The sequence below is a fragment of the Vipera berus genome (genome assembly GCF_964194415.1).
Source record: "Vipera berus genome assembly, chromosome: Z".
NCBI classification, from domain to species: domain Eukaryota; kingdom Metazoa; phylum Chordata; class Lepidosauria; order Squamata; family Viperidae; genus Vipera; species Vipera berus.
Window position 1 is genome coordinate 65,274,294 of NC_138205.1, and position 26,981 is coordinate 65,301,274.

The 26,981-nt window shown below is 40.6% G+C and overlaps 1 protein-coding gene across 1 annotated transcript in view; it reads right to left on the reverse strand.

Annotated features, from left to right (window-relative positions):
• Positions 1-26,981, reverse strand: part of CNTNAP2 (contactin associated protein 2) — a gene marked incomplete at its 5' end in the record, with an annotated part of 1,513,027 nt that overhangs the window by 168,165 nt on the left and 1,317,881 nt on the right. The window contains 3 exons of the mRNA XM_081344134.1: positions 2,657-2,750; positions 5,251-5,384; positions 5,911-6,156. Coding sequence (XP_081200260.1) covers positions 2,657-2,750; positions 5,251-5,384; positions 5,911-6,156 — 474 coding nt within the window. The remainder of the gene's footprint in view (positions 1-2,656; positions 2,751-5,250; positions 5,385-5,910; positions 6,157-26,981) is intronic.

Below are 26,981 nucleotides of genomic sequence, written 5' to 3' on the forward strand. Positions count from 1 at the left end.
TGAAGCGAGACATGATATCATCGATGCCGGTGCAGGCCTCCGGGTGCTCGCTGTCCGGCTCCCAGGCATGGTGGACTGACCCAGCACTGCCTCTGAACACAGGGGAGCCTTTGCGGTGGCTGTCTTCGTAGGCCATGATTTCTAATGTGAGTTCAGCGAGGTCCATCGTGGGCTTGGCTACCAATTTCCGCTGGAGCCGTTCGTTAGAGAGCCCGGCGATAACCTGGTCTCTGATGCGGTCTTCCAGGTCGGGAAATTGGCATCTGCGGGCTGCGTGACGTACCCCTGCGATAAAAGCTGTGGATGCTTCGCCCGGTTGCTGGCGGCGGCGGGCGAAGTGGAGGCGCCAATACAGCTCGGACCGTCGGGGCATAAAGTGTTTGCTGAGGCGATCGGTCAGCTCAGCGTATGGAATGGTCGCGACGGGGTCTGGGCTGCAGAGCCCTACAGCGATGTCGTAGACGGCGGGCCCACTGAGACACAGGAGGGCTGCAGCTTTGTGGCGGTCCTCCGTTATCTTGTTGATGACGAGGTAGCCCTCAACTTGCCCCCAGTGCGATTCCCATCCCTCGGGATGGCGGACGTCGAATTCTCTGATGTGACCTAAGTTTGCCATGGTCTGGGTCCACAGTACTGTTCAAGCTGCAGAAGGATTCCTTTGCCCTCAAAAAAAGCGACTTCAGCAGTGACTTATCAGCGTGAGGGATCGGAACTCCTTCGCGGTGTGAATCAGCTCAGTAGGCAGCTCTGTAGTACCGGGATCCCATCCTCGTCGCCAGGTGAATTGTCTTCACAAGACAAGAGGGAGACCGTAGGCAAGGTTCACAGAGTTTATTCGGTTCAGCTCCGGGCAGCTGACTGTCAACACAAACCCGGCTTTTATAGGGAACTGTCAAAATGTTACAACCAATCAGATAACAGTGTTTCTCCCGCCGCTTGGGCGGCGGCCAATCAACATACGGCAATCTGACAGCTCGGCGGCTGTCAGGGAATTCCTCTCAGCTGAGCGTTCGGCTCGGTTGGAGGACCTGATCGGGAACTGCCGATTTGACAGCTCCGGCAGCTGTCAAATCTGGCGCGTGCGTGTTTGTTATCGGCAGCCCGTCTGACAGCTGTCATTGAGAATGGCGGCCGGCGGGGCAGTGCGCATGTGCTGTTACTTCCGGCAGCCATTTGACAGCTGTCAACTGTCAAAGTCTGCCGGGCCGGTGTTTCCCTTGCTGTTTGGAGGCTCTGGGGTTCTTGATATGAATCAGGGAGGGGGGGAAGGTTGGGTTGGGAAGGGGGGGTGGGGGTGGGGAGGGGTTGTTTTGTTAAAGATAAAATGTATTGAAAAACTTTTCAATAAAAAAAACACAACCACTACCACTACTACCATCACCAGCAAAAATTTACAATTTCAAGCCAGAAGACCTCTATACATTCTCTCTCTATATATATGTATAAATGAAGTGTTGTAAGTTGAGGACTATCTGTACATGGATCACTTGCTTTAATGTTATCAAAAAAGGAGCTTTGTAAGTCCTTGACAAGTAAGACATAAGAATTTATTGGAGGCAGGTAGAATTTGGGAGTACAGAACTGGAGTATAACAGAAATCATTCAGAACTTTAAGATAAATTTTAATTTGCTAAAAAATAATAATGTTGAAACCCTAAAAGTTGCCTCCTCCTCCTCTGTACACATTGTTGGACTTTGCCTTTCAGCCCCTGCTTCAATAGATTTGCAGTGGAAAAATATATTTGCCCTTACTTTCTCATTAAAGGATGGAGAAAAAGTAATGGCTACTATTTTTCTTTCTCCTTCCCTGCAGCAGGGTTCGGAAAATACTGAAGTGATTCATTGTCCGTTTCTGTGGCTTAATGATAGGAGCTGATTTAATAATTTATGTATATTTTTTATCTGTCAGATGATTATCTTTGCTTTCTTTGAACCTCAGTAGCAACTGCTATAACCAAGGGGAGGGACATTTGGGAGGGGAAGAGTGCTGGAGGTATGAAAGAATGCTGTGGGAATTTGGGGATTATGGACACTAACAGGAACCAGAGGTGCCAAACTGAGCCATGTGCATGCCCTCAAGGACACCAGCCCTGGGAAAGGAATTTACAATGGTGCCTGAGGCACCAAGTTCCCAAAACATTGGAACAGAGCCTGATTGGACACTCTCACTGGGGGCAGGGTTTTGGACATTGGGGATTGCTTTCAATATATGATTTTTGCATGGTTTTTCTTCAGAGCTTGCTTCACTCGAGCTGCACTCAGTATCTCTAGTAAAAGTACCTTTTTTCTAACACCTATGGAGTTAAGGGCTGTTCTTTCCTAGAGAGTAGGCTAGTCCTTGCTCTTCAGATTTGCTAAAAAAATAAATCTGATTTCCATTTTTATATCACAATTACTTTAACAGGGCAGGCCTTTTGAAGATTGAAGGATGAAAATAATAAAAACTGAAATCATTGATTTTTTTTGAAATCTGATCATATATGGGACTTACTGTATATCAGAGAAGCCACTGGCATTGTATGTATATTTTATTTATTTTGTAAACTGGAGTTTAACTCTAAACTCTGGATAACTTACAATTAAAAAGAGTTGAATAATGTACTAATTAAAGCTAATATCCATATAAACATGAACAATTTCTGAAAGAGATTTTTACCTATTACTTTTCCTAGAAAGAGTGACTTCAGTGAGCTGAACTGAAGGCTTGATGGTCCTGGTATGGTGTAGCTTACTGGGGGATAAAGATCCAGCTAGAGAAACATGAAAACAAAGATGTCAGACTTTGAAGGCTACAGGCTAATAAAGTTACTGAAATGGATCTTCCCTGAGGATATACATTACTATGCTTTCAGATGTTCTTGTTTCCTCCCTGATAAGCAGTTTACCACCATTGTTATACTTAGAGAATCAAGATCAGGCCATTCCTTTGAAAAGGTGCTTCCTAAATATGGTATCCATACAATCCCACTCCACCTCAAATTCACTTGGTCACATAAAATCACAACTATCAGGAGGCTAGTAGCACCTTTACTGACTAATACATTTTACTAAAAGGCATACACTTTCATAAGCTGCCTCCATAGATTAACATAGTTGTCTGTCTATAAGACACACAATAATTTCTGTTATCCATTAAGTGAGAAACTGAAGTGAGAGGGATTTATTTAATCTCTCATTATATTTTTGGAAGATTGCAAAATAAATTTATTCAGATTTGACACAGATCCAAATGGTAAATTTGATATCAAATTTTGCTAAGATTGAAATTAGAGTAAGAAAAAAAAGACAGCATTCTAGGTTTAAAATTCATTTTCAGTTTTTTGTTTTCAACAAATTTGATTTGTTAAATTTAGATTTCTTTATTACAAAATAAAAACCCCCATATTTTTTTTGGGATAATTTTATATTTCTATTATTTGAAACATAGAAATATATAAAATCTGTTAAATTCAAATTTAAAAGTTGTTTAAATATTTTTCACTTTAACATACATTGATATTAGGGGGTTAAGACGAGCTAGAAATAGGAATGTAGAGAAAAGAGCATAAATTTCATAGCCCAATAAATTTTGATATATTGTTATAAATGCAATATTCTGATGTTTAAACTGACCTTTTAGTTTCCTTATATATCTATACAAAAGTATTCAGATATTCTTGGCCAAATGCTGAAATTGGTTAATGCCACAAACAAAGAAGAAAGTTGAAAATAGAAAGTTAAAAATTCAGTGCATTTGGGAGTTGTGTTCTTATCCTTTGACAGAAATACACTACAGTATTAACAATTTAGTAACCCAATCTGATTTTTAAAGAAAAGTTATCACATGGTCAAGATCATAAAAAATAATAATTATACAGGCCTATCAGAGTTGGTTTATTACGATGTACTGCGGTAATATTGCAAGCAAATTTGTCCATTGGATTTATAGGAATATCATTGTGAATATTATTATTTTCCAGTATTACAGGAATGTGGATATCTTTTTCCAAGGAAATATATACAGTCACTACTAATGTGTATATGGACAATTAATATGCATATCATAGATCTCACAGGCTCAACAGTTCAAAAAAAACACTGTCTCCATATGAAATGGCTGACAAGACTCAGCAGTTCTGGGAAAATGCACTCAGAGGATGATTGATTGGCCTGGAAATATAGAAGTTACTGTTTTGCTGGCAGGAATCTTTCTGGAAGTTGTGATATGGTGCCATCTCGTGGCTGCACTACACCCATTCTTGGTTTAGTTTTTTCAATAAACTTAAGGGCATGACTAACAATTACAAAATACTATATGGATGTGTTACTTGCAGAGACATGTAATAGCATAGTTGTCATTTATAATATTGTACACTATTCAAAGTCTTCTGAGTGATATACAATGTTTAATAAATAAATAAGCAAATTTAATTGTAGTTTGAGATTTTAAAAGATGTTGCATTTAATAACTTTTTTAAAAAAAGAAAAATGATCTAGAAAAAACCTGTAAAAATATCTATGTACAATGAATATAAAATAAAATATAAAATATATTTAGAAATTTCTTTAGCAAGAATGTCTAAATAGATGCTATTGCTATAAAAAGTTGTAAACTCAAAATTCAGTACTATGGAAGTGTTTATGCACATTATGATTCTGTATCACAGTAATATTTCTGTAGGAAAGGTGGGATTTAAATCTAATGAATAATTGAATAATAAATATAATATTTCTTTTAAATAAAATCTGACAAGGGACACAGAATAATCACATTTAGCTTTCAGAAAACATGAAATAGACTAGGAAGGAGAGAGGCTAGGTTCACATAAAATAAAGCAAAATGAAACAATTGCTCTGAAGCTCTACATAATTTTCACTGTCAAATATTAAGGCTTTTAAAAAATAATGGTATATAATGATAAAAATTAAAATTTAACCAAGCCTTGTAGAATAAATAAACCACAACTTTCATTCCTTCTTTGATATTCAATTGTATTGTGATGCAATTATAAACATAAGCCAAATTCTTTCTTGCCTGAAAAAAATGATAGGAAATAAGTAATAAAAATCCACTGATCAATGTTTATCCTCTAGTCTATTTCAAAGATGGAATAAATTTTTCATATATAATTCATTCATATATTACATAAGATTTCTCCACATTTTGTCTCCATTTAATCTGTAAATTTGCATTTTTCCAGAATATTTAATACTTAGCAGTGATGTTATTATTCAGCTTCATCCCTTATAAAGTTATTGCTATGCATTTACCTGGAGAATTATGTCTTTTCCTGTCCGTGTGATATTCACACTGTGTGGCTGTCCGTTTGACATATTCCTGTGATCTACATTGATGATGTATGGTTCTTTAGCACCTCCAAGTTTGTATCGAACCTGTAAACTTCCTATAGAATGAAGTAAAAAATAATTGAGTTTTTTATTTCATTCTTAGATTATTCCATTAAAAATCCTACTTTTAATTTTTTATACCCTTTACCATTATAGAATATTATGTAAAGTTAACCTAAAGCATGCTGAACTCCTGGTGAATGCATCAATGCAGGGTTTTTTGGTTGCCTTATAGTACCACTTGTATGGTCTAAAATTTCTAGAATTTTTCAATAGTCCTGGAAGGTTGTTTCATCTCTGATTAGCAGGGCCAATCCTTCTTAGTTTCTGAAATCAAGCAAGATTGACACTGTACTGTCACCGCTGGTTGTTATAATGAGTTGAAATCCAAGAGATAGTTTACATCCCACAGAGACAACTCTGAGAAAATTCAGCAGTAAATAATGGGTAACTATGGGTCTTTTCTGGATGCTTCTGTCCTATATACAAAACATGTTCTCAAATATCACTTTTAAGTACCATCAGGTTTTTTTACAGTATGCTGGAGAGGTAAAATAGCAGGAAAAAGGACAAATTATTTACCAGCTGGATTCACTAGCACTGCCATATAGTCCTGGGAATAAGAACTGATGTACAGCAGGATACAAGGAGCTTTGCTAGTGCTGAAGCTAAAACTGATTTCTTCTTTATCGAGACTGAGGTATGATACAAAGTTCTCTGATTCTTTGTTGCTCAAGAGAGTTCTGCTCCCTGAATCCTTTACATTATTTCCTACAGATGAAAAATTATACTGGAGCCACATTCCTTCTTCAAAAAAGGCTCCAACATCTGGTGAAGAAGAAACAGAATATTAAGACAAAAATGGACATATTTTGATAAGCATATGATATAGGTGCTGTTTTTAAAGACATGGGCAAATGTGATTCACAGCTTCATACATTATATTGCAATGGATTGGTATATTTCTCTTTTTTTTCCTCTCATCAAAAACCATTTTACCTGCAGATTACATCCTGCCTTAATATCTTGGTGAGTAAACAGACATTTAAAAAGGTCCCCATTTTGTTAAAATAAATTAGTATTTCCATGTTTTATGAGGCTGTGATTATAATGTTCACATTTCCTGAATGACTTTCAATTTGTATATTTTTAAATTTATCTACCAATAGATGCATAATGCAAAAATATAAAGTTAGCTGTGGCCTTCAGTGTCTTTCAGAGATTCTAAAACAGGGGTGTCAAATTGCCAGCCCACAGGCTGGATGCATCATATCAAAATTGTTCCCCCCTCCCATTGCCGGCAATGGAAAAAAAGTTGTGATACATCGTGACACGTCAAGTGATGTTGTGAATTTGATACCCCTGTTCTAAACGATCCAGGCTTCTTCCAGGTTTCAGGCATCTAGCCAAAGTATGCATGAAAATTCCTGGTATTTTAAAAAAAGGTACTACCTCCAAGAATGAGATGAAATTCTAATATTTTAAAGTTAAATATTAGTCAAGTATCTACAGCTGAGCCCTTGGTTTGTGTCTGAGCCCAAGCCTGATGGTTTCCTAAAGGCTCCAGTTAGCTTCACAAAGTTTACTACACCCTCTGCTTATCAATCATTGAAATCATTTGGCTATGTTTTAGTAAGGTTGAAAAGGGTAATGTTAAAAATGGGAGGATAAATGCTAAGTAAAGATAATGTAAAAGGAGCAGTATACACATTTTAGGGGACTTCTTCAGATTTCTAGCATGTTTTTATGTATTATTCTATTTCAGAAAAAAAAATGTGTTAGAAGTATCTCTGGTGAAGTCTGTTAAAACAACCAAATCTATTTTCAAAGTTGTCAGGTCCCTAACAGAATGTTGCCATTCCAAAGGGGAGGGAGAACACATACTATTGTGGATTGAGGATGTTCCTGCATTCTTTTTACTTTCACTGTTTTAATTCCTGCCAGCAACCAAGGAAGAAGCACTAGAGAATGGCCGGTTATCACCTTTTCAGGTTGAAGTTCTCAAAACATCTTGACATTAGTGGATTGGGGCATTGTGGGTGAGGCTGGATAAATGGGACTTTCAGTTTAACGCTTTTGTGCGGGAACATCAGATTCCAGCTTTCTTCTCTGCAATCACTTTCTCTCAGTAAAAGATCCTTTTTGAAACAATGCCTGTTTCAAGAGTCATGCTTTCCTGAGGGAATAGCTGAGGCAGGACCTTACAAAGCTGTCTTTGGTGAATTTATAGCTATAATTCTACAGCAGAAACAATAAAAATTATTAAAACTATTCAAATAGAAATCAATCGCATTATTTCTTTCTTTCTTGCAATATCCAATTTGGCTACTTTATTAAAAATTAAAGTTTTATTTACATGAGGGTACTATCAACCATCCCCTTCATGGATTACTGCCTTGTCGTGGCGAAGGGGCTTGCGTAATTCAATGAAGCTATGAGCTATGCCGTGCAGGGCCACCCAAGACGGAAAGGTCATAGCAGAGAGTTCTGACAAAACGTGATCCACTGGAGAAGGAAATGGCAAACCACTCCAGTATCTTTGCCATGAAAACCCTATGGACAGTACCTGTCAACAAAAGTGCGTATAGTCAAGGCTATGGTCTTCCCAGTTGCAATGTATGGCAGTGAAAGCTGGACCATAAGAAAGGCTGAGCGCCAAAGAATTGAAGCCTTTGAACTATGGTGCTGGAGAAGACTCCTGCGAGTTCCTTGGACTGCAAGGCGATCAAACCGGTCAGTCCTAGAGGAGATCAACGCTGACTGCTCTTTAGAAGGCCAGATCCTGAAGCTAAAACTCAAATACTTTGGCCACCTAATGAGAAGGAAGGACTCACTGGAGAAGAGCCTAATGCTGGGAAAGATCGAGGGCAATAGAAGAAGGGGACGACAGAGAATGAGGTGGCTGGATGGAGTCACTGAAGCAGTAGGCGTGAGCTTAAATGGACTCCAGAAGATGGTAGAGGACAGGAAGGCCTGGAGGAACATTGTCCATAGGGTCGCGATGGGTCGGACACGACTTCGCAACTAACAACAACAACAACAACAACTATCAACCATGAGCCAAAACCTATCTTGTTTTATGTTTCAATGGCATTCTGCCCACAGCATCAAACTTCTCAGATTACCAGCTTGGTATTGATTTTACAGGCATTTTCTTAATACATTCAATATCCATAGGTTTATAAGTAGACCTCAAGGATTGCCTTAAATTTAGAGCAAAGATATTTGTCCCCCCTGAAGACCGTTAGGATTAGTTAGGATTGTCAAAAAAATATAATTATCTACCTTGAAACTACATAATCTATTAATAATGTGATTGCTTTTATATATTAAAAAATAATAAAGAGTAAGATAGTTGAAATATTATAGAAAAAACATCCATATTCTAGAATCTCCCTGTCTTTTCCCAAGAAACTCTTATGATCATCATAGGCTGATTTATCTTTATACAAACCAATGAAAAGGAAAAGGCTTTATGAGTCACTTCTTGACACATTTACTTTTCAGGATAGGCAGGAATAACTGCAGCGGCTTTTGAAGTTGCTAAATGGCCTCAAAAAATCATATAGTTTTTTTTAAGTGATGATGATAACTTTATTGTCACTTTGAATGTACACCAATCGGCATACATCAAAATGAAATTTCGTTGCATACAGCTCTCAAAGGGTCACCACCTCCGATATATACTTCTTGTTCGTGGCCCGCTCAAATTTCACATTGTCCATTTTAGTCTCTAGGGAGTGAACGATGGCACACAGGACAGATGGAAATGGGGCTCCATGTGGATTAGCCCTCAAATTCGCTTGTATTCTGACAACCTCGCCTTCTTTCCTTTTTCTGATCCTAACTCTTCCACCTTTTCCTTAAAGAGGCCTTGCTTCTTTTTGCCCCTGGAGCACGCTGCTGCTGCCACCAACTCCTCCAAAAGCCTCTCTCTCTTCCTCTGGGCCTGCCAACAGCCTCATCCAGTTCCTTCATTCCATAAGCTCCAGGTCCTCTCCTCCTCTGCCTCCTCTGGAAACAGCCCTGATTTGCAATACAATCCATCACTGGGCCAACAGTCAGATCTTGCTGCTGGTAGAACAAATTCAAACAGTGCCAACGACTTTTAACGGTCTCACCAACAGTTCCAAAACAACTAGAAACTTGCCATGCCAGCAAAGATTGTCGGTCGTATGTTACCTTAGTTCCTCAAACACATTAAAATCTTCCTGATCATGTGGCCTATAGCCCTTACTATCCCACCCAAAACTATTTGCCTTCAAGAGCCAATGCAGCCACAGCCATTCCAGGTGCCGCCATCTTAGATCTTAGTAACGAAGGATTAATCACAGTTGGTATTTCCAGCCATCTCAACAGTTAAAAATATGTTTTTTAATTAAGGTTATTAAACCTGAACTACAAAAATGCAGACACCCACTAAATGGAAGCAAAGATCACAACTTTTCTATATTTCTTTGGTGCCATCTAATGATTACCGTATTTGCCGGCGTATAAGACGACTGGGCGTATAAGACGACCCCCTACATTTCCTGTTAAATTATAGGGTTTGGGCTATACTCGCCGTATAAGACTACCCCTCTTCCAACGCACACCAAATAAAAATTAAAAAACATCAGATTTGATTTTAATATGGTAATTTTAATTCAAATGCTTATGACATGCAGGTGCTTAGTAGGAAAACTGTCACTTATAAACATAAGGCTGTTTGTCATCAAACATGTAAACATAAAACAGTGCAAATGGACTTCCGGTGGCGGCGCGGCGCCGAAGATAGCCGTTTCGGGCTGTCCGCTTCGCAGCTGAGTTTTTCCACCTAAAACAGCGCCGATCAGCTGTTTAGGTGGATTTGAAGCCCCCTCTTCAGGAGAAGAGGAGGGGGTGAGGCCCCAGGTAGGGGTTGAGTTCTCCGGGGCCGCCTGAGCTGAAAGCTTGGGCGGCTGAAGGATTGACCCCTGCCAGAAGGAAAGACTTTGGAGTAAAAAGGAGCAGGCAGAGCGGTACAGGAGGTCAAGGTGAAGAGGATTTTTATTCTTACTCCCTAGCTCAATGGATTTTATAAACTTAAAGTGAAAGTGCGCAACAAGTGAAAGTGAGGAAAGATGGCGGCTAAATCTTCCTCTAAAGTTCTTCGGAGTGCGGGAACTTCCCCGGTGCAACAGACATCGTTGCAAGCTTTGCTTCCTCCTGCACCTCCTGTGGCATTGACGCTTAAGGACTTACAAGATGCCTTTGCAAAGCAATCCCAGGTAATGTCAGAAATGCTGGGTGATAAGATGGCAAAGTTGGAGGAGAAACTGGAGAAATTGGAGGAGAGGATGGAAGAGAGGTTTAACATAATGGTGGAGAGGATGGAAGAGAAGTTTAGTGCAATGAGGGTAGACATCTTGTCTACAGTGGAAAGCGTGGCTGAATGTGTGCAACGTTTGGACGAAAAAGTGGAGGATCTTAGTCAAAAGAACTCTATATTAGAAGTAAAGGTACTGGAGAATGAAAATTTAAGGGATAAAATGGACGGAGAATTGAGTCTTGTTCAGTATCATCAGATGCAGTATGCTATTAGAATCAGGGGCTTAAAAGAGAATCCTAAAGAAGACTTGAAGCAGCTGATTTCTGAGGCTTTGGAAGCAGTATTGGGCCAGCCAGCATCTGAAATAGAGGGATGCATGGATAAAGTTTTTCGTGTAAATTCATGGATTGCAAGGCAGAGGAAGCTACCTAGAGATGTGGTGGTCTATTTTACAAAGAGAGCAACTAGAGATGAAGTTATTCAAGCTGCTTATGATACTAAAGTTGTGGTTGCTGAGCAAGAAGTTCTGGTTCTAAAAGAGATTCTTCCAAAGATTTTAAGGAGAAGGAAAGATTTTGCATTTCTCGTACAGGAACTTAAGCAACGTGATATTAAGTTCAGATAGGAGATTCCAGTCGGATTGGTGGTGATGCACGAAGGTAAAAGATATCGTCTGGTTACTGTGACGCAGGCGCGTGATTTCTACAGCAATGTTTTAAAAGCAACACCTCTATCACTCCTGGAAGCTGCAAAGGGATCTGGAGAGGGAAAACCTCAAGAGGCTGAAGGTGGACAGACAGAGGAGAATGGTGCTGGAGGGGATCAAATTATAGCTTCATCGGCTGCTGCTGGAGAGCAGAGGTTGACGCGTGCCGCTTTAAAACGAGCAAGACAAGTACAAGAGCAAGACCAGAAGAAGTTTATGGAACTTTCAAAGCGTACTTATAGTGAAGCTGTGGGAGGAGCGCGGCCCAAAGAAAATACAGAGGCTATTGAAGATGTGCTCCAAAAGCTTCGGGGCGCCACGCATGGTGACTAAGTTTCTAACCTGGAATGTTAATGGATTAAACTCACCACAGAAGAGAAAGAAAGTTTTTCAATATTTAAAACAATTTAAGATTGATGTTATATGTTTGCAAGAAACGCATATTAGGGTTATGGACCAAAAGTATTTATCGAACTCAAGGTTGGGCATGCAATTTGTTGCTTCTGCGATGAATAAGAAAAATGGAGTGGTTGTCTACGTTAAAAGTACTCTAACAGCGGAATTAATTGAAGCAGATAAGCAAGGAAGATATGTTATGATAGATTTGTTGTTAGAAGGTAAAAAAAAACGCTCCTAGTTGGACTGTATGCTCCTAATCAACAACAAGCTGATTTTTTTAGTTCACTTCATGCAAAGCTTACTCAATTGGATTATAAATCGTTTATTCTTATGGGGGACTGGAATGGTGTTTTGGATGTACAGATGGATAAGGCTGGTTCTTTTAAGCGTGTTCCGAGTCATGCCAGATTGCCTAAATCTTTTTTTGAAATGAAGGACGATTTGGAACTGCGAGATATTTGGCGTGACACACACCTACATGAAAAGGATTATACTTTTTTTTCTGACAGACATCAATCTTTTTCCAGGATTGATTTTATTTTGTTGACTAATGATTTTTTTCTAGGATTAAGAAGGTAAAGATCTGTGCAAGAACTATTTCGGACCATAGTCCAGTTTGGTTAGAGATCAATAAGGACAATAGTGATAGGCGCTCGTGGCGCGTAAATGAGAATTTGTTTAGAAATCAGAGAAATGTGGAAGAATGTAAACAGCGGATGAAGGATTTTTTTGAAATTAATATGAATAAGGATACCTCTATGGACATGGTTTGGGATGCTAGTAAGGCCTACATGAGAGGGGTGTTGATATATATGAATAATAAATACAGACATACTTTGGAAGCCAGAAGGAAAGAATTGGAGAATGAAATTAGGGAAAAAGAAAAGGTCTTAATTTTGAACCCATTGGATGTGAAGACTAAGGAGGTTATTAAGCTATTAAGAGGACAATTTGATAAATTGATGGCTGATCAAGTGGCAACCAACTTGCGGTTTGCCAGGCATAATACTTTTTGCAATGCTAACAAGCCAGGTAGATGGCTAGCTTACAGACTAAGGAAAAAGCAAAGGGCTTCTAATATAGATAAAATCGAACATAAGGGAAAGGTTGTGTTTCAACAGGATCTTATTAAGGAAGCCTTTGTGGATTTTTATTCTAAATTATATGCTAAGGAGAAGATTAATGAAAAAGACATTGATGTATATTTGGAGAATGCTAGCATCCCGGTTCTTACGCAAGCACAAAAAGAGGAGATTAACCAATTGATAACAGAAGAAGAAATTCTTATAGCAATTAAGGAATTGAAGATGGATAAAGCGCCAGGTACGGATGGTTTGACTGCGGTTTACTACAAAAATTTACAAATGGAGTTGATAAAGCCATTAAAGGAACTGTTCCAGACAATTCAGAGAGGGGGAAAGGTGCCTCCGTCTTGGAGAAGTGCTTTTTTTTTTTTTTTATTGAAAAAGTTTTAAAATACAATTTTCCTTTAAAAAACCCACCTTCCCCCTCCCTACTCCCCCCCCTACCTCCCCCCAACCTCCCTCCCTCCTCCCCTCCCTCCATCCCCCCCTCCCCCCCCGACTTCCCAGAGCTAAATACAAGGTATATATCTATAAAAAGGCAATCATAAGCATCCATATACTACCCACTATAAAATCTAAAATCCATTACTCTCTAGCTTATATAGGATAAGACACACCTTAACAATATTAACTATATATAAAAAACTAAAAGAAAAAAGAAAAAAAAACCGAAAGAAGACTTATTCGAATGCTACATAAAACTTCTTAACCCTATACTTGTTCTGGATAAACTCAATCCATTTTCTCCATTCCATAATATAGCGTTCTTGCGAATGATCTTTCAAATAGGCCGAAATCTTCGCCATCTCTGCCAGGTCGGAAACCTTTAAAGTCCACTCTTCTATGGTCGGCAATTCCTCTTTCTTCCAATATTGGCCTATCAAAAGTCTTGCTGCCGTAATTAGGTTCAACATCAACTTAGTGTCCACAACTGTAGCGTCTGCAATTATTCCCAACAAAAAAAGCTGCGGACAAAACTTTATCCTCTGTTTAAAAATCTTCTGCATATTCCACCAGACTTTTATCCAAAAAGCCTTGACCTTCTTACATGTCCACCATATGTGAAAATATGTTGCATCTTCATCACCACACCTCCAACATTTAGGCTGGTAATTCGGATACATACTTGCAAGCTTTTTAGGATCTAAATGCCATCTATAAAACATTTTATAAAAGTTCTCTCTTAGATTTTGAGCTTGAGTAAATTTTACGTTCCTCACCCAAATCTTTTCCCACATGTCCATTGTGATAACTTCTTGGATGTTTTGGGCCCATTTTATCATACAATCCTTAACAAGCTCTGTCTCTGAATCAATCTCTATCAATGCAAGATATATCCGTTTGATATGTGCTGATCCCTGATTTCTAACTTGCTTTATCAAATTTTCATCAGTCATTGTAAAACCATTTTTCTGGTCTTCTTTCCACCTGGCCCGTAGCTGAATATATTGAAACCAATTTTGAACAACCTTCTCTTCTCGCAAGAGGCTATATGATTTCAAACACCAAACATTTCTTTCCAAAGTTAAAATCTCCTTGTACGTAGTCACATCATGTTTGAAGCCAGCATGAATATTTTCTATTGCGTGTTTTGGAATTGCCCACAATGGTATCTTGCAACTCAACTTATGTCTATACTTCTTCCAAACTCTCAGCAATGCCTGTCTTAAAATATGCACCCTAAACACATTGTCTACCTTCTTATCATACAACAAATATGCATGCCAGCCAAACCACAAATCATGGCCCTCAAGATTTAATAACCTCCCTTGCGTCAAATTAATCCAATCACTTATTCCTACTAATGCAGCAGCTTCATAGTATAATTTAAAATTAGGCAGTTTAAGACCACCTCTCTCACGAGTATCCTGCATAATCTTAAGTTTAACTCGTGGTTTTTTCCCTGCCCACACAAATTTATTGATACCACGCTGCCATTCCTCCAAATTAGAATCTTTCTTAAGGATCGGTATCATTTGAAACAAAAATAAAAATTTGGGCAGGACATTCATTTTCACTGCTGCAATCCGTCCCAACAAAGACAATTGCAATTTTTGCCAACTCTCCAATTCTTTTTGAATTTTCCCCCATAGTTTTTCATAATTATTTTTATATAGCTTTGTATTAGAGGGCGACAAAATCACCCCCAAATATTTAACCCTCTTAACAATCTCAAATCCAGTTAATCCTTCTAAGAGAGCCTTCTGTGAAACTGTCATATTTTTAGCCAAAATTTTAGTTTTCTGTGTATTTACCTTAAATCCAGAAACCTTCCCATATTGTGTTATTATCTCCATCAGGTCCACAACAGAGTGCTCTGGCTGGGTCACTGTAACAACCAGATCATCTGCAAATGCTCTCAATCTATAATCCTGATCCCCAACTTGTATCCCCTTAATTTTTCCCGAACTCCGAATCTTAACCAATAATATCTCTAATGTTAACACAAATAACAAGGGCGATAACGGACACCCCTGCCTTGTGCCCTTCTCAATGTTACATGCTACTGTCAGGCTATTGTTAACTATGATTCGGGCAGTTTGTTTTTGATATAATGCCCTAATCGGCTGTAAAAATTTTTCCCCAAAATCCATTTTATCTAAAACTTTCAACAAAAATTGCCAATTCAATTGATCAAAGGCCTTTTCAGCATCTAAAAAAATTAGCGCTGCAGAGATCTGGTTGTGCCTTTCCAAAAACTCTAAAACATCAACTATATGTCTCACATTATTTTTCATTTGCCTACCACTAATAAACCCCGTTTGATCCCCATGAATCACCTGTTGCAGAACCCTCATCAGTCTATTAGCCAAAACCTTAGCAAATATCTTATAATCTGTGTTCAGAAGCGATATCGGTCTGTAATTTTTAACTTGAGTAGCATCCTGGTCTTCCTTCGGAATCAAAGAGATAAAAGCTGTTCTCCAAGACGGTGGCACCTTTCCCTCCCTCTGAATTGTCTGAAACAGTTCCTTTAACGGCTTTATCATCTCAAATTGTAAATTTTTATAATAGGCTGCAGTCAAGCCATCCGTACCTGGCGCTTTATCCAACTTCAATTCCTTAATTGCTGTAAGAATTTCTTCTTCTGTAATCAGTTGATTAATCCCCTCTTTTTGTACTTGCGTAAGAACTGGGATGCTAGCATTCTCCAAATATATATCAATATCTTTTACATTAATTTCCTCTTTAGTATATAATTTCGAATAAAAATCCACAAAAGCATCCTTAATAAGATTCTGTTGAAACACAACCCTTCCTTTATACTCAATCTTATCTATATTAGAGGCCCTTTGTTTTTTCCTCAGTCTATAAGCTAACCATCTGCCTGGCTTATTAGCGTTGCAAAAAGTATTATGCTTAGCAAACCGCAGATTGGTTGCCACTTGATCTGCCATTAATTTATCAAATTGTCCTCTTAGCAGTCTAATAGCCTCCTTAACCTTCACATCCTCTGGATTCAGAATCAAAGCCTTTTCTTTTTCCTTTATTTCATTCTCCAGTTCTTTCCTTCTAGTTTCCACTGCACGTCTATGTCTATTATTCATATATATCAACACCCCTCTCATATATGCCTTGCTAGCATCCCAAACCATATCCATAGAGGTACCCTTATTCATATTAATCTCAAAAAAATCCTTCATCCGCTGTTTGCATTCTTCCACATTTCTCTGATTTCTAAACAAATTCTCATTTACACGCCATGAGCGCCTGTCTCTTTTCTCCTTATCAATCTCCAACCAAACTGGACTGTGGTCGGAAATAGTTCTTGCACAAATCTTCACCTTTTTAGTTCTCAAAAAAAAATCATTAGTCAACAAAATAAAATCAATCCTCGAAAAAGATTGGTGTCTATCAGAATAAAAAGTATAATCCTTCTCCTGCAAATGCCTCTCACGCCAAATATCTCTCAATTCCAAGTCGTCCTTCATTTCAAAAAAAGATTTAGGCAGTCTAGCATGACTTGGAATGCGCTTAAAAGCTCCAGCCTTGTCCAACTGTGCATCCAAGACACCATTCCAGTCTCCCATAAGAATAAAAGATTTATAATCCAACTGGGTAAGTTTTGTGTGGAGTAAACTAAAAAAATCCGCTTGTTGTTGATTAGGTGCATATAATCCAACTAGAAGCGTCTTTTTGCCTTCTAACAACAGCTCAATCATAACATATCTTCCATGCTTATCTACTTCAATTAAGTCTGCTGTTAAGGCACTTTTAACATAAACAACCACTCCATTTTTCTTATTCTCTGCAGAGGCAACAAATTGCGTACCCAGTCTCGAGTTCAATAAATACTTTTGATCCAAAACTCTAATATGCGTTTCTTGCAAACATATAACATCTATGTTAAATTGTTTTAAATATTGAAAAACTTTCTTCCTCTTCTGCGGTGAATTTAGTCCATTAACATTCCAGGTTAGAAATTTAGTTGCCATGCATATCCTCCCAAAGCTCTTGGAGCACAGCTTTGATAGGGCTAATTTCTTTAGGCCGTGCTCCTCCCACAGCTTGCGTACGTTGTGAAGAATCTGAAGACTTTTGCTGATCTTGTTCTTTTATTTTCTTTGCTCGTTTTAAAGCAGCACGCGTTACTCTTTGCTCTCTAGGATCATCCAAAGAAGTTGTATCTTGATCTACTCCAGGGCCACTTTCCTCTGTTTCATCCTCTTGATGTTCTCCTTCTCCCGATCCCTTTCCAGCTTCCAGAAGTGTTGATGGGGTTGCTTTTAAGACGTTATTGTAGAAATCACGCGCTTGCTTCACAGTAATCAGCCGATACCTTTTACCTTCATGCATCACCATCAGCCCATCTGGAATCTCCCATCTGAACCTTATGTCTCTTTGCTTAAGCTCATGCACGAGAAATGTATAGTCCTTCCTTCCCCTTAAAATCCTTGGAGGAATTTCTTTTAAAACCAAGACTTCTTGTTCAGCGATCACCACTTTAGCATCATAGGCAGCTTGTATAACTTGATCTCTAATCTCTCTTTTTGCAAAATAAACCACCACATCTCTAGGCAATTTTCTCTGTCTGGCAATCCATGAATTCACCCGAAACACTTTATCCATAACTGCTCTTATTTCAGATGCTGGCTGGTTTAATACCACTTCAAGAGCCTCAGAAATCAGCTGCTTTAAATCTTCTTTAATGTTCTCTTTTAACCCTCTGATTCTAACAGCAAACTGCATCTGGTAATATTGGGCTAGGCTTAACTCCCTTTCCATTTTGTCTCTTGCATTTTCATTCTCCCGTGCTTTTACTTCTAATATAGCGTTCCTTTGAGCCAGATCATCCATTTTTTCATCTAATTCTTCCACACATCCCGCCACTTTATGCACTGAAGACAAAATGTCTACCTTCATCACGCTGTACTTCTGTTCCATCCTCTCTTCCATTCTCTCCTCCAATTTCTCCAATTTCTCCTCCATCTGTGCAAATTTATCACCGATTGATTGATTGATTGATTCCAAAAGTTTATCCAGAGCATCTCGTAAATCCTTCGGTGTCAGCACTTCAGAAGGGTGCAACGCCTGTAGCGATGATTGTTGCACCGGCGAGGATCCACCGCTCCGAAGAGTTTTAGGGGGAGGTTTCGCCGCCATCTTTTAGTCCTCAATTATGACGCACTTTCACTTAAAGTTTAAAAAGTCCAAAAAGCTAGAAAGTATAGTAAAATAATCCTCTTCACCTTTCCCTCTTGCACCGCTCTGCCTGCTCCTTTAAATCATAGTTCTTTCCTCAGGCAGGGATGGTTCGCAGACGCCTGGCTCTGCTCCAAGAAGTTCGGAGCAGAGACGCCGGCCAGCTGGGAGCAGCCCAGGCTTCGGGGGAGTTCAATCCTTCAGCCGCCCAAGCTCCAAGCTCAGGCGGCCCCGGAGAACTCTACCCCTACCTGAGACCTCACCCCCTCCTCTTCTCCCGAGGAGGGGGCTTCAATTTCGCCCGAACAGCTGATCGGCGCTGTTTCGGGCGAAAAAACAAACAGCTGAGCCGCGGGCAGCCCGGGAAGGCTGTCTTCGGCGCCGCGCCGCCACCGGAAGTCCGAGAAGTGCTTTTATCTCTTTGATTCCGAAGGAAGATCAAGATGCTACTCAAGTAAAGAACTATAGACCGATATCACTTTTAAATACAGATTACAAGATATTTGCTAAGGTGTTGGCTAACAGATTGATGAGGGTTCTGCAACAGGTGATTCATGGGGATCAAACTGGGTTTATTAGTGGTAGGCAAATGAAAAATAATGTGAGGTATATAGTTGATGTGTTAGAGTTTTTGGAAAGGAACAACCAGATCCCTGCAGCGCTAATTTTTTTAGATGCTGAAAAAGCTTTTGATCAATTGAATTGGCAATTTTTGATGAAAGTTTTAGGTAAAATGAATTTTGGGGATAAATTTTTGCAACCAATTAGGGCATTATATCAAAAACAAACTGCCAGAATAATAGTTAACAATAGTTTGACTGAAGCATGTAATATTGAGAAGGGCACAAGGCAAGGGTGTCCGTTATCGCCTTTACTATTTGTGTTAACATTGGAAATATTACTGGTAAAAATACGGAATTTGGAAAGAATTAAGGGTATACAAATTAGAGATCAGGATTATAGATTGAGAGCGTTCGCAGATGATCTGGTTGTTACGGTGACCCAGCCGGAGAACTCTGTTGTGGACCTGATGGAGATAATAATGCAATATGGGAGGGTTTCTGGATTTAAAGTTAATGCACAAAAAAACTAAAATTCTGGCCAAAAATATGACAGTATCGCAAAAGGCTCTTTTAGAAGGATTAACTGGATTTGAGATTGCTAAAAGGGTCAAATATTTGGGGGTGTTTTTGTCACCCTCTAATACAAAGTTATATAAAAATAACTATGAAAAATTATGGGGAAAAATTCAAAAAGAAATGGAGAGTTGGGAAAAATTGCAATTGTCTTTGCTGGGAAGAATCGCAGCAGTGAAAATGAATGTCCTGCCTAAATTTTTATTCTTATTTCAAATGATACCGGTTCTTAAGAAAGATTCTAATTTGGAAGAATGGCAACGGGGAATCAATAAATTTGTTTGGGCAGGGAAAAGGCCACGAGTTAAACTTAAGATTATGCAGGATACTCGTGAAAGAGGTGGTCTTAAAATGCCTAATCTTAAATTATATTATGAAGCTGCTGCGTTATCAGGAATAAGTGATTGGATTAATTTGACACAAGAGAGATTATTAAATCTTGAGGGCCACGACTTGTTATTTGGCTGGCATGCATATTTGTTGTATGATAAGAAGGTAGATAATGTGTTTAAAGTGCATATTTTAAGACAGGCATTGTTGATTGTTTGGAAGAAGTATAGATATAAGTTAGACTGTAAGATGCCATTGTGGGCAATTCCAAAACACACAATAGAAAACATAAATGTTGGTTTCAAACATGATGTGACTACGTATAAGGAGATTTTAAGCTTGGAAAGAAGTGTATGGTGTTTAAAATCATATAACCTCTTGCGAGATGAGAAGATTGTTCAAACTTGGTTTCAATATACTCAGTTACGGGCCAGGTGGAAAGAAGATCAGAAAACTGGTTTTGCAATGACTGATGAAAATTTGATAAAGCAAATTAGAAATCAGGGTCCAGCACATATCAAACGGATATATCTTGCATTGATAGAAATTGACTCAGAAACAGAACTTGTTAAAGATTGTATGATAAAATGGGCCCAGAATATCCAAGAAGTTATTACAATGGACACGTGGGAAAAGATCTGGGTGAGGAACGTAAAATTTACACAAGCTCAAAATCTAAGAGAGAACTTTTATAAAATGTTTTATAGATGGCATCTAGATCCTAAAAAGCTTGCAAGTATGTATCCGAATTATCAGCCAAAATGCTGGAGGTGTGGTGGCGAAGATGCAACATATTTTCACATATGGTGGACCTGCAAAAAGGTCAAGGCTTTTTGGATAAAAATTTGGTGGAATATGCAGAAGATCTTCAAGCAAAGGATAAAGTTTTGTCCGCAATTTTTTTTGTTGGGTATAATTGCAGATGCTACTGTTGTGGACACTAAGTTGATGTTGAATTTAATTACAGCAGCAAGACTTTTAATAGGTCAATATTGGAAGAAGGAGGAACTGCCAACTATAGAAGAATGGACTTTAAAGGTTTCTGACCTGGCAGAAATGGCAAAGATCTCGGCTTATTTGAAAGATCATTCGCAAGAACGTTATATTATGGAGTGGAAAAAATGGATTGAATATATCCAGAACAAATATGGGACTAAAAAGTTTCATTTAGCATTTGAATAAGTCTTCCTTTCTATTTTCTTTTTTTTTCTATATGAAATATTAGTATTGCTTGTAGTTATCTTATATGAGCTAGAGAGTGATAGATTTAAGAATTTATTATTGGTAGCATATGGATGCTTATGATTGTTCTTTGTTTTTATACCCTGTACTTAGCTCTGGGAAGTCGGGGGGGGAGGGGGGAAAGGGGGGGAGGGGTAGGGAGGGATAGGTAGGGGAGGGGGAGGGGGGGATTGTTAAAGATAAAATGTATTTTAAAACTTTTCAATAAAAAAACAGTGCAAATGGATTAAACAATAATAATAATAATAATAATAATAATAATAATAATAATAATAATAATAATAATAATAATAATAATAATAATAATAATAATAATTTGGAGGGGACCTTGGAGGTCATCTAGTCCAACCCCCTGCTCAGGCAGGAAACCCTATACCATTTCAGACAAATGGCTGTCCAGTCTCTTCTTAAAAACTTCCAGTGTTGGAGCATTCACCACTTCTGGAGGCAGGTTGTTCCACTGGTTAATTGTTCTAACTGTCAGGAAGTTTCTCCTTAGTTCTAGGTTGCTTCTCTCCTTGACTAGTTTCCATCCATTGCTTCTTGTCCTGCTTTCAGGTGCTTTGGAGAATAGCTTGGCTCCCTCTGCTTTGTGGCAGCCCCTGAGATATTGGATCACTGCTATCATGTCACCCCTCACCCTTCTCTTCGTTAAAGTACACATACCCAATTCCAGCAACCGTTCCCTATTTTCCTAATTCACTTTTTCACTCTTCCTAATTCACTCTAAAGCTTTCCCTGCGCAGAGCCTTAAGTAACACCAGCTGCCTGCAATTAGTGCAGGTTTGCATCCCACCAGGCTCAAGGTTGACTCAGCTTTCCATCCTTCCAAGGTAGGTAAAATGAGGACCCAGATTGTTGGGGGTAATAAGCTGACTTTGTAATAATGCTGCTTGGGGTGTGTGTGAAAGCCCTAATAAACAGGCATATACACAGAATGAAGGCTATTGCTAAGCACATTGATTTGTGCTTTAAATTGTAAGCCACCCTGAGTCTTCGGAGAAGGGCAGGATATAAATGGGATTTTTTTAAAAAAAGACCAAATGGGAGATCCGCTCCAGGTTTTGCAGCCAGCCCGCCCAGTTCCTGAGTCAAATGTGTCCCTAGAGCTAAGCCGCTGCTCTGGCTGCTGCCTTCCCCACCTGCCTTTCAAGTTGGGATATACTACAGCTGCTCTTCAACTTTAGAAGGAAAGACGCCCAGACCCCAGCCTGTAAAAAATCACAGACTGCAGCTTCTTCTCCAATTGGTCCTGCTTTCCCTGCACAAACTAAATGGGAGATCCGCTCCAGGTATTCCAGCCAGCCCTGTCCCTAAATTTTCAGCACCCGGCTTATAAGACGACCTCTGACTTTTGAGAAGGTTTTCATGGGTTAAAAAGTAGTCTTATATGCCGGAAACTACGGTACCTAGGTTTTTGTAGGCAATTTATGATATCTCCTTGTTAATCTCTGCTCATCTTCAGACTGTAAGTAAAGACACATTTCTTAGCTTGAATATATAAATATTTCAATGAGTGTGTAAAATGCTAAACACTGATTGCTAAAGAAATCTGGGAAATTTGATAGCTTTCACATGGGTGATCACATGGGTGATCTCAGTTGCTTAATAAAATATGTCCTTCGATTTATTGTTGAATTTAGTTTACTTTCTAAATTTGTATACAACATAGTTTTCTTTTGCTTCTTTTGCAGCAATCCTGAAAATAATAGATTTCTTGTGAGATGGTCTCACGAGGTCGATGGATCGTTAAGGTGCTTCCAAGTAAAAAGGCATCACGCAGAGATGCAATCATTCAAAGCTTTATTTAACGATAAAGTAAATAGAAAGAGTTTCCTGGCATGGAGGCCTCCATGCCTGGATTGTAAGCTAGCAGAAGAGAGAATAGAGATCAAGCAAGCATAGCATAGCTGTACTAGAATAGAATAGACGAAGAGCAGCCCCTTGAGCAGAGGTATTTATGGGGGTCTCAGCCCCTCCCTAACCATAAAACTCTCTCGCCAATGGGGTTGCAGGGGCCGGGGACCCCTGACCCATCAGTGGAAGCAAAGAAGCCTCTTTGCTCCCATCTGATGACCTTTTTGGGGAACTGCCAATGGCTGGCACAAAACATCTAACAATTCCCCTTCTTGCCAGCCAATGACAGGGACCTGTGAGTGTGTGTGAGGGGGCGAGCAGGTGTCATAGACATGCATAAACACGTTCAGAAGACCAAACACAAACGCTTACACAGAAGGTTGTGCCGGTCAATGGGAACAGGTTTGGTGAACAGATCAGCTATCTGGTCAGTTGTGTTACAATGCTCAATATGTATAAAACCCTCTTTGGCAAGCTGCCTGATATTTTTATAGCGTATGTCTATGTGGCGGGACCTAGAGCCCACAGCATATGCCCCCGAGATTGTAATTGCGGCTGTATTATCCTCTTGAATTTGGATGGGCAGAGGAGGAGATGCCCAGATGCTCGTTATCAGAGCATCGAACCAAATCGAATCATTGGCCGTGTCTGACAGGCTGGCATATTCAGCCTCGGCCGTGGAGGAAGAAACAAATTTTTGCTGCCTAACATGCCAATGGATAGGACAGCCATTTAGCAATATGAGGAAACCAGAGGTGCTCCGTCTACTCTTGGTGTCGCCAGCCCAGTCTGCGTCTGAGTAAGCAGAGAGCTGGGCCGTCTTCCCCTTCTCTGGTTCCAGCACAAGGAGAGCATCGGTCGTGCCCCTGAGGTACCTAAGTACCCTTTTAACAGCAGTCCAGTGAAATTCCTTTGGGTGTTCCACGTGCCTGGACAATAGATTCACAGCTAAAGCTATGTCAGGCCTGCTCCAATTGCTGATGTATAGCAAGGAGCCAATCACAGATCTGTAAAGTGTATTATCTGTGAACTCAGGACTGTCCTTGTGAGTGTGATTGTAATAGTCACTTTGCATCGGGCTACGCGTTGGGTTAGATTCTGCCATTTTGCATTTGGCCAATAACTCCTCTATCTTTTCTTTCTGAGATAGAGCGAACCCCCCCTTAGTGGCCAAGATGTGCACACCCAAGTACTTGTCAACCCGCCCCAAAGATTTCAGGGTAAACTTTTCTTCCAGGGCCTTGGCAAATTCATCACACCCTTCCTTGTCAGGCCCTACATATAGGAGGTCGTCCACATAAACTAACACCCGTTCTGTGGTACCCTTGGACTTGCGTGTGAAAACACATTCATCTGCATGGGATGCAGTGAAACCAACTCATTCTAAACTTTTTCTAAGGCAGTCATACCATAGTTTCCCTGACTGCTTGAGGCCATATAACCCTTTGTGGAGCAACCATGTATTTCCCCCTTCCTGCTGGTAGCCAGGAGGGGCCCTCGTGTAGATCTGCCGGTCCAAGTTGGCGTGGAGGTAAGCCATCTGGATGTCGAATTGGAAGACTTCCTCCCCCAGAGCGGCTGCAGTTACGAGGGCGGCTTTGACGCTCTCTGCCCGGACAGTTGGAGAGTAGGTCTCCCTGTAGTCCTCCATGTAGCGCTGAGCGAACCCCTGAGCTACCAAACGGGCCTTATACAGGTAGAGGCCATTGGCAAGTGGTTTGGCCTTGTAAACCCACCTTGTGCCAATGACTTTCCTCTCCTTTGGTGGTTGCTGGGGGCTGAAGACCTTGAGTCTTCTTAGGCTGTCCATTTCCTTCTCCATCGCGAGCTGCCATTTCTCCTGTTCTTCGATGGGCAGCTCCTGGATGTCAGAGAAGGATTTTGGGGTGACCACAATGCTGTTGAAGGACGCAATGTGCCCAATGTCGATTCTCTTTGGCGGGATCCCTTTGTTGGATCGCTTTGATCTCCTGACCTTCTGCCACTCACCGCCCTTTTCTTCCGCGGGTCTCTGAGGCGTCGCTGGGGGTGAAGACAGCGTGTCTTCCCCCATGGGACTGGACGGCTCATCCTCCCCATCTGATCCAGGTAGGATGACATCTTCGTCTTGTTCCTCACTTTCGTCGGTGGCAGGGTATGTGGTCGTCTCAGGTGATGTCGTGGTCGGTGTGTCCTTGCTGGGTCGGTTGACATATGGGCTCAGATCATTTGAGTGGATCTGGGTCCAATTGGAGTCCTCTTTGAAGGAGGCAGATTGGGAAGTCACAGTCCTGCCCCCTTCTCCCAGGAAACGGTAGGCCTTGGAGCCACGAGCATAGCCCAAGAACCTCAGTCTCTGGGAGACAGATCTCCCCTTCTTCCACAGCTGCTTGGGGATGTGCACCCAAGCATAGGATCCAAACACACGCAAGTGTCCCAGACTTGGCTTCCTACCGTGGACCAGGAAATATGGGGTCTGGTCCACAACACTGCTCCAGGTGCGGTTTAAGGTGTAATTGGCATAGTGCACCGCCTCTGCCCAGTATGATTCTGCGACCCCAGCATCTGCAATCAGACTACGCATCATAGTTTGCAGGATTCCATTTCTTTTCTCAGCCACGCCATTTTGAGAGGGAGTGAATGGCGCGGTAAGGAAATGGCGGATGCCCTTACGCCTTACCCAGTCCTGGAATTTTCGGGACATGAACTCAGCCCCGCGATCGCTCTGCAGTTGTGCGATCTTGGTCTTGTACTGGGTCTCTACAAAGTTGTACAGTGACTTTATGGCGTCAAAGGCTTCAGATTTTTCTGTGAGGGTATACACGTGGCCGTACCGTGAAAAATCGTCAACGGCAGTGAGAAAATACTGTCTTTTCCCTAGGGATGGTGTGAAAGGCCCAACCAAATCAACATGTACTAGTTGGTACGGGTATTGGGCCTTACGCAGTGACACTTTAGGGATGGGGGCAGCCTTCCTCTTTGTCTTCTTGCAAATGGCACAGTCCAGGAACACCTCACAATCCTTGAGCTGGACTCCCTCAGCAAACTCTCCCATCTTTTTAACTACAGAGAAGCTCGCATGACCTAATCTTCGGTGTAAGAGATGGGCACACTTATCGTGGAGCGGCTTCCCCACTGACACCCTCTTGGCTCTGGTTGCCTTGAGTGGTGCTTTAGGTGACTGCTAAGGTTCGGGTTTCTTTTCCACACTGCCCTTGGAAAGCCTTGGGGCTGGCTGTGGGGGCTTTCTATCATTCCGTGCGCAGGCCCCTTCTGAGGTGGGTGGGTTCTCACGGGAGAAGTATGGCAAACCATTTATGATGGCAATATTTCCAATGACTCTCTTCCGGGTGACATGACCTCCCCCTTTGCGAAATAAAACTTCCACCCTGTCATCGTCACATAATTTGGTAATGCTTAATAGGTTGTTGGCAATGGAGGGAGCATGCAATACCCCTTCAACTTTTCCTAGCCCCAACAACTAAAGCCTTATCACCATTGGCCACCTTGACAGATGAGTTAATTTTCTTTAACCTTTTTAAACCCTTGACTCATATTGGTAATGTGAGATGAAGCTCCAGAGTCCAGTAACCATAAGTCAGTGGGGCTGTCAGCCTTTGTGGTGGGGGTGAGAGAACAAGTATGCACAAAATTGCCCTTGGCACTACCTCTGCCCCCGCCACGCCCCCTTCCTTGCCCCTTGCCCCTTCCTTGATTGGGACCGCGTTTGGGGCCTTGTTGGTGATGGGGGCAGTCTTTCTTCAGATGTCCCTCAGAGCCACAGATGAAACACTTAAGTAGAGCATTAACCTGCTCTGAGTTGTGGTGCCCCCTGCTGGCTCGTTGGGTGGTAACTGTGGCGTATTCTCCTGCATCTCTTCGTCTCTTATCTTCCTCAATGTGTCTGCCTGTGAGGTAGGATAGAGTCATGGCTTCCTTCGCTGTCCCCTCCAGTGAAACAATGAAGCTGCTCCAACTTCTGTCCA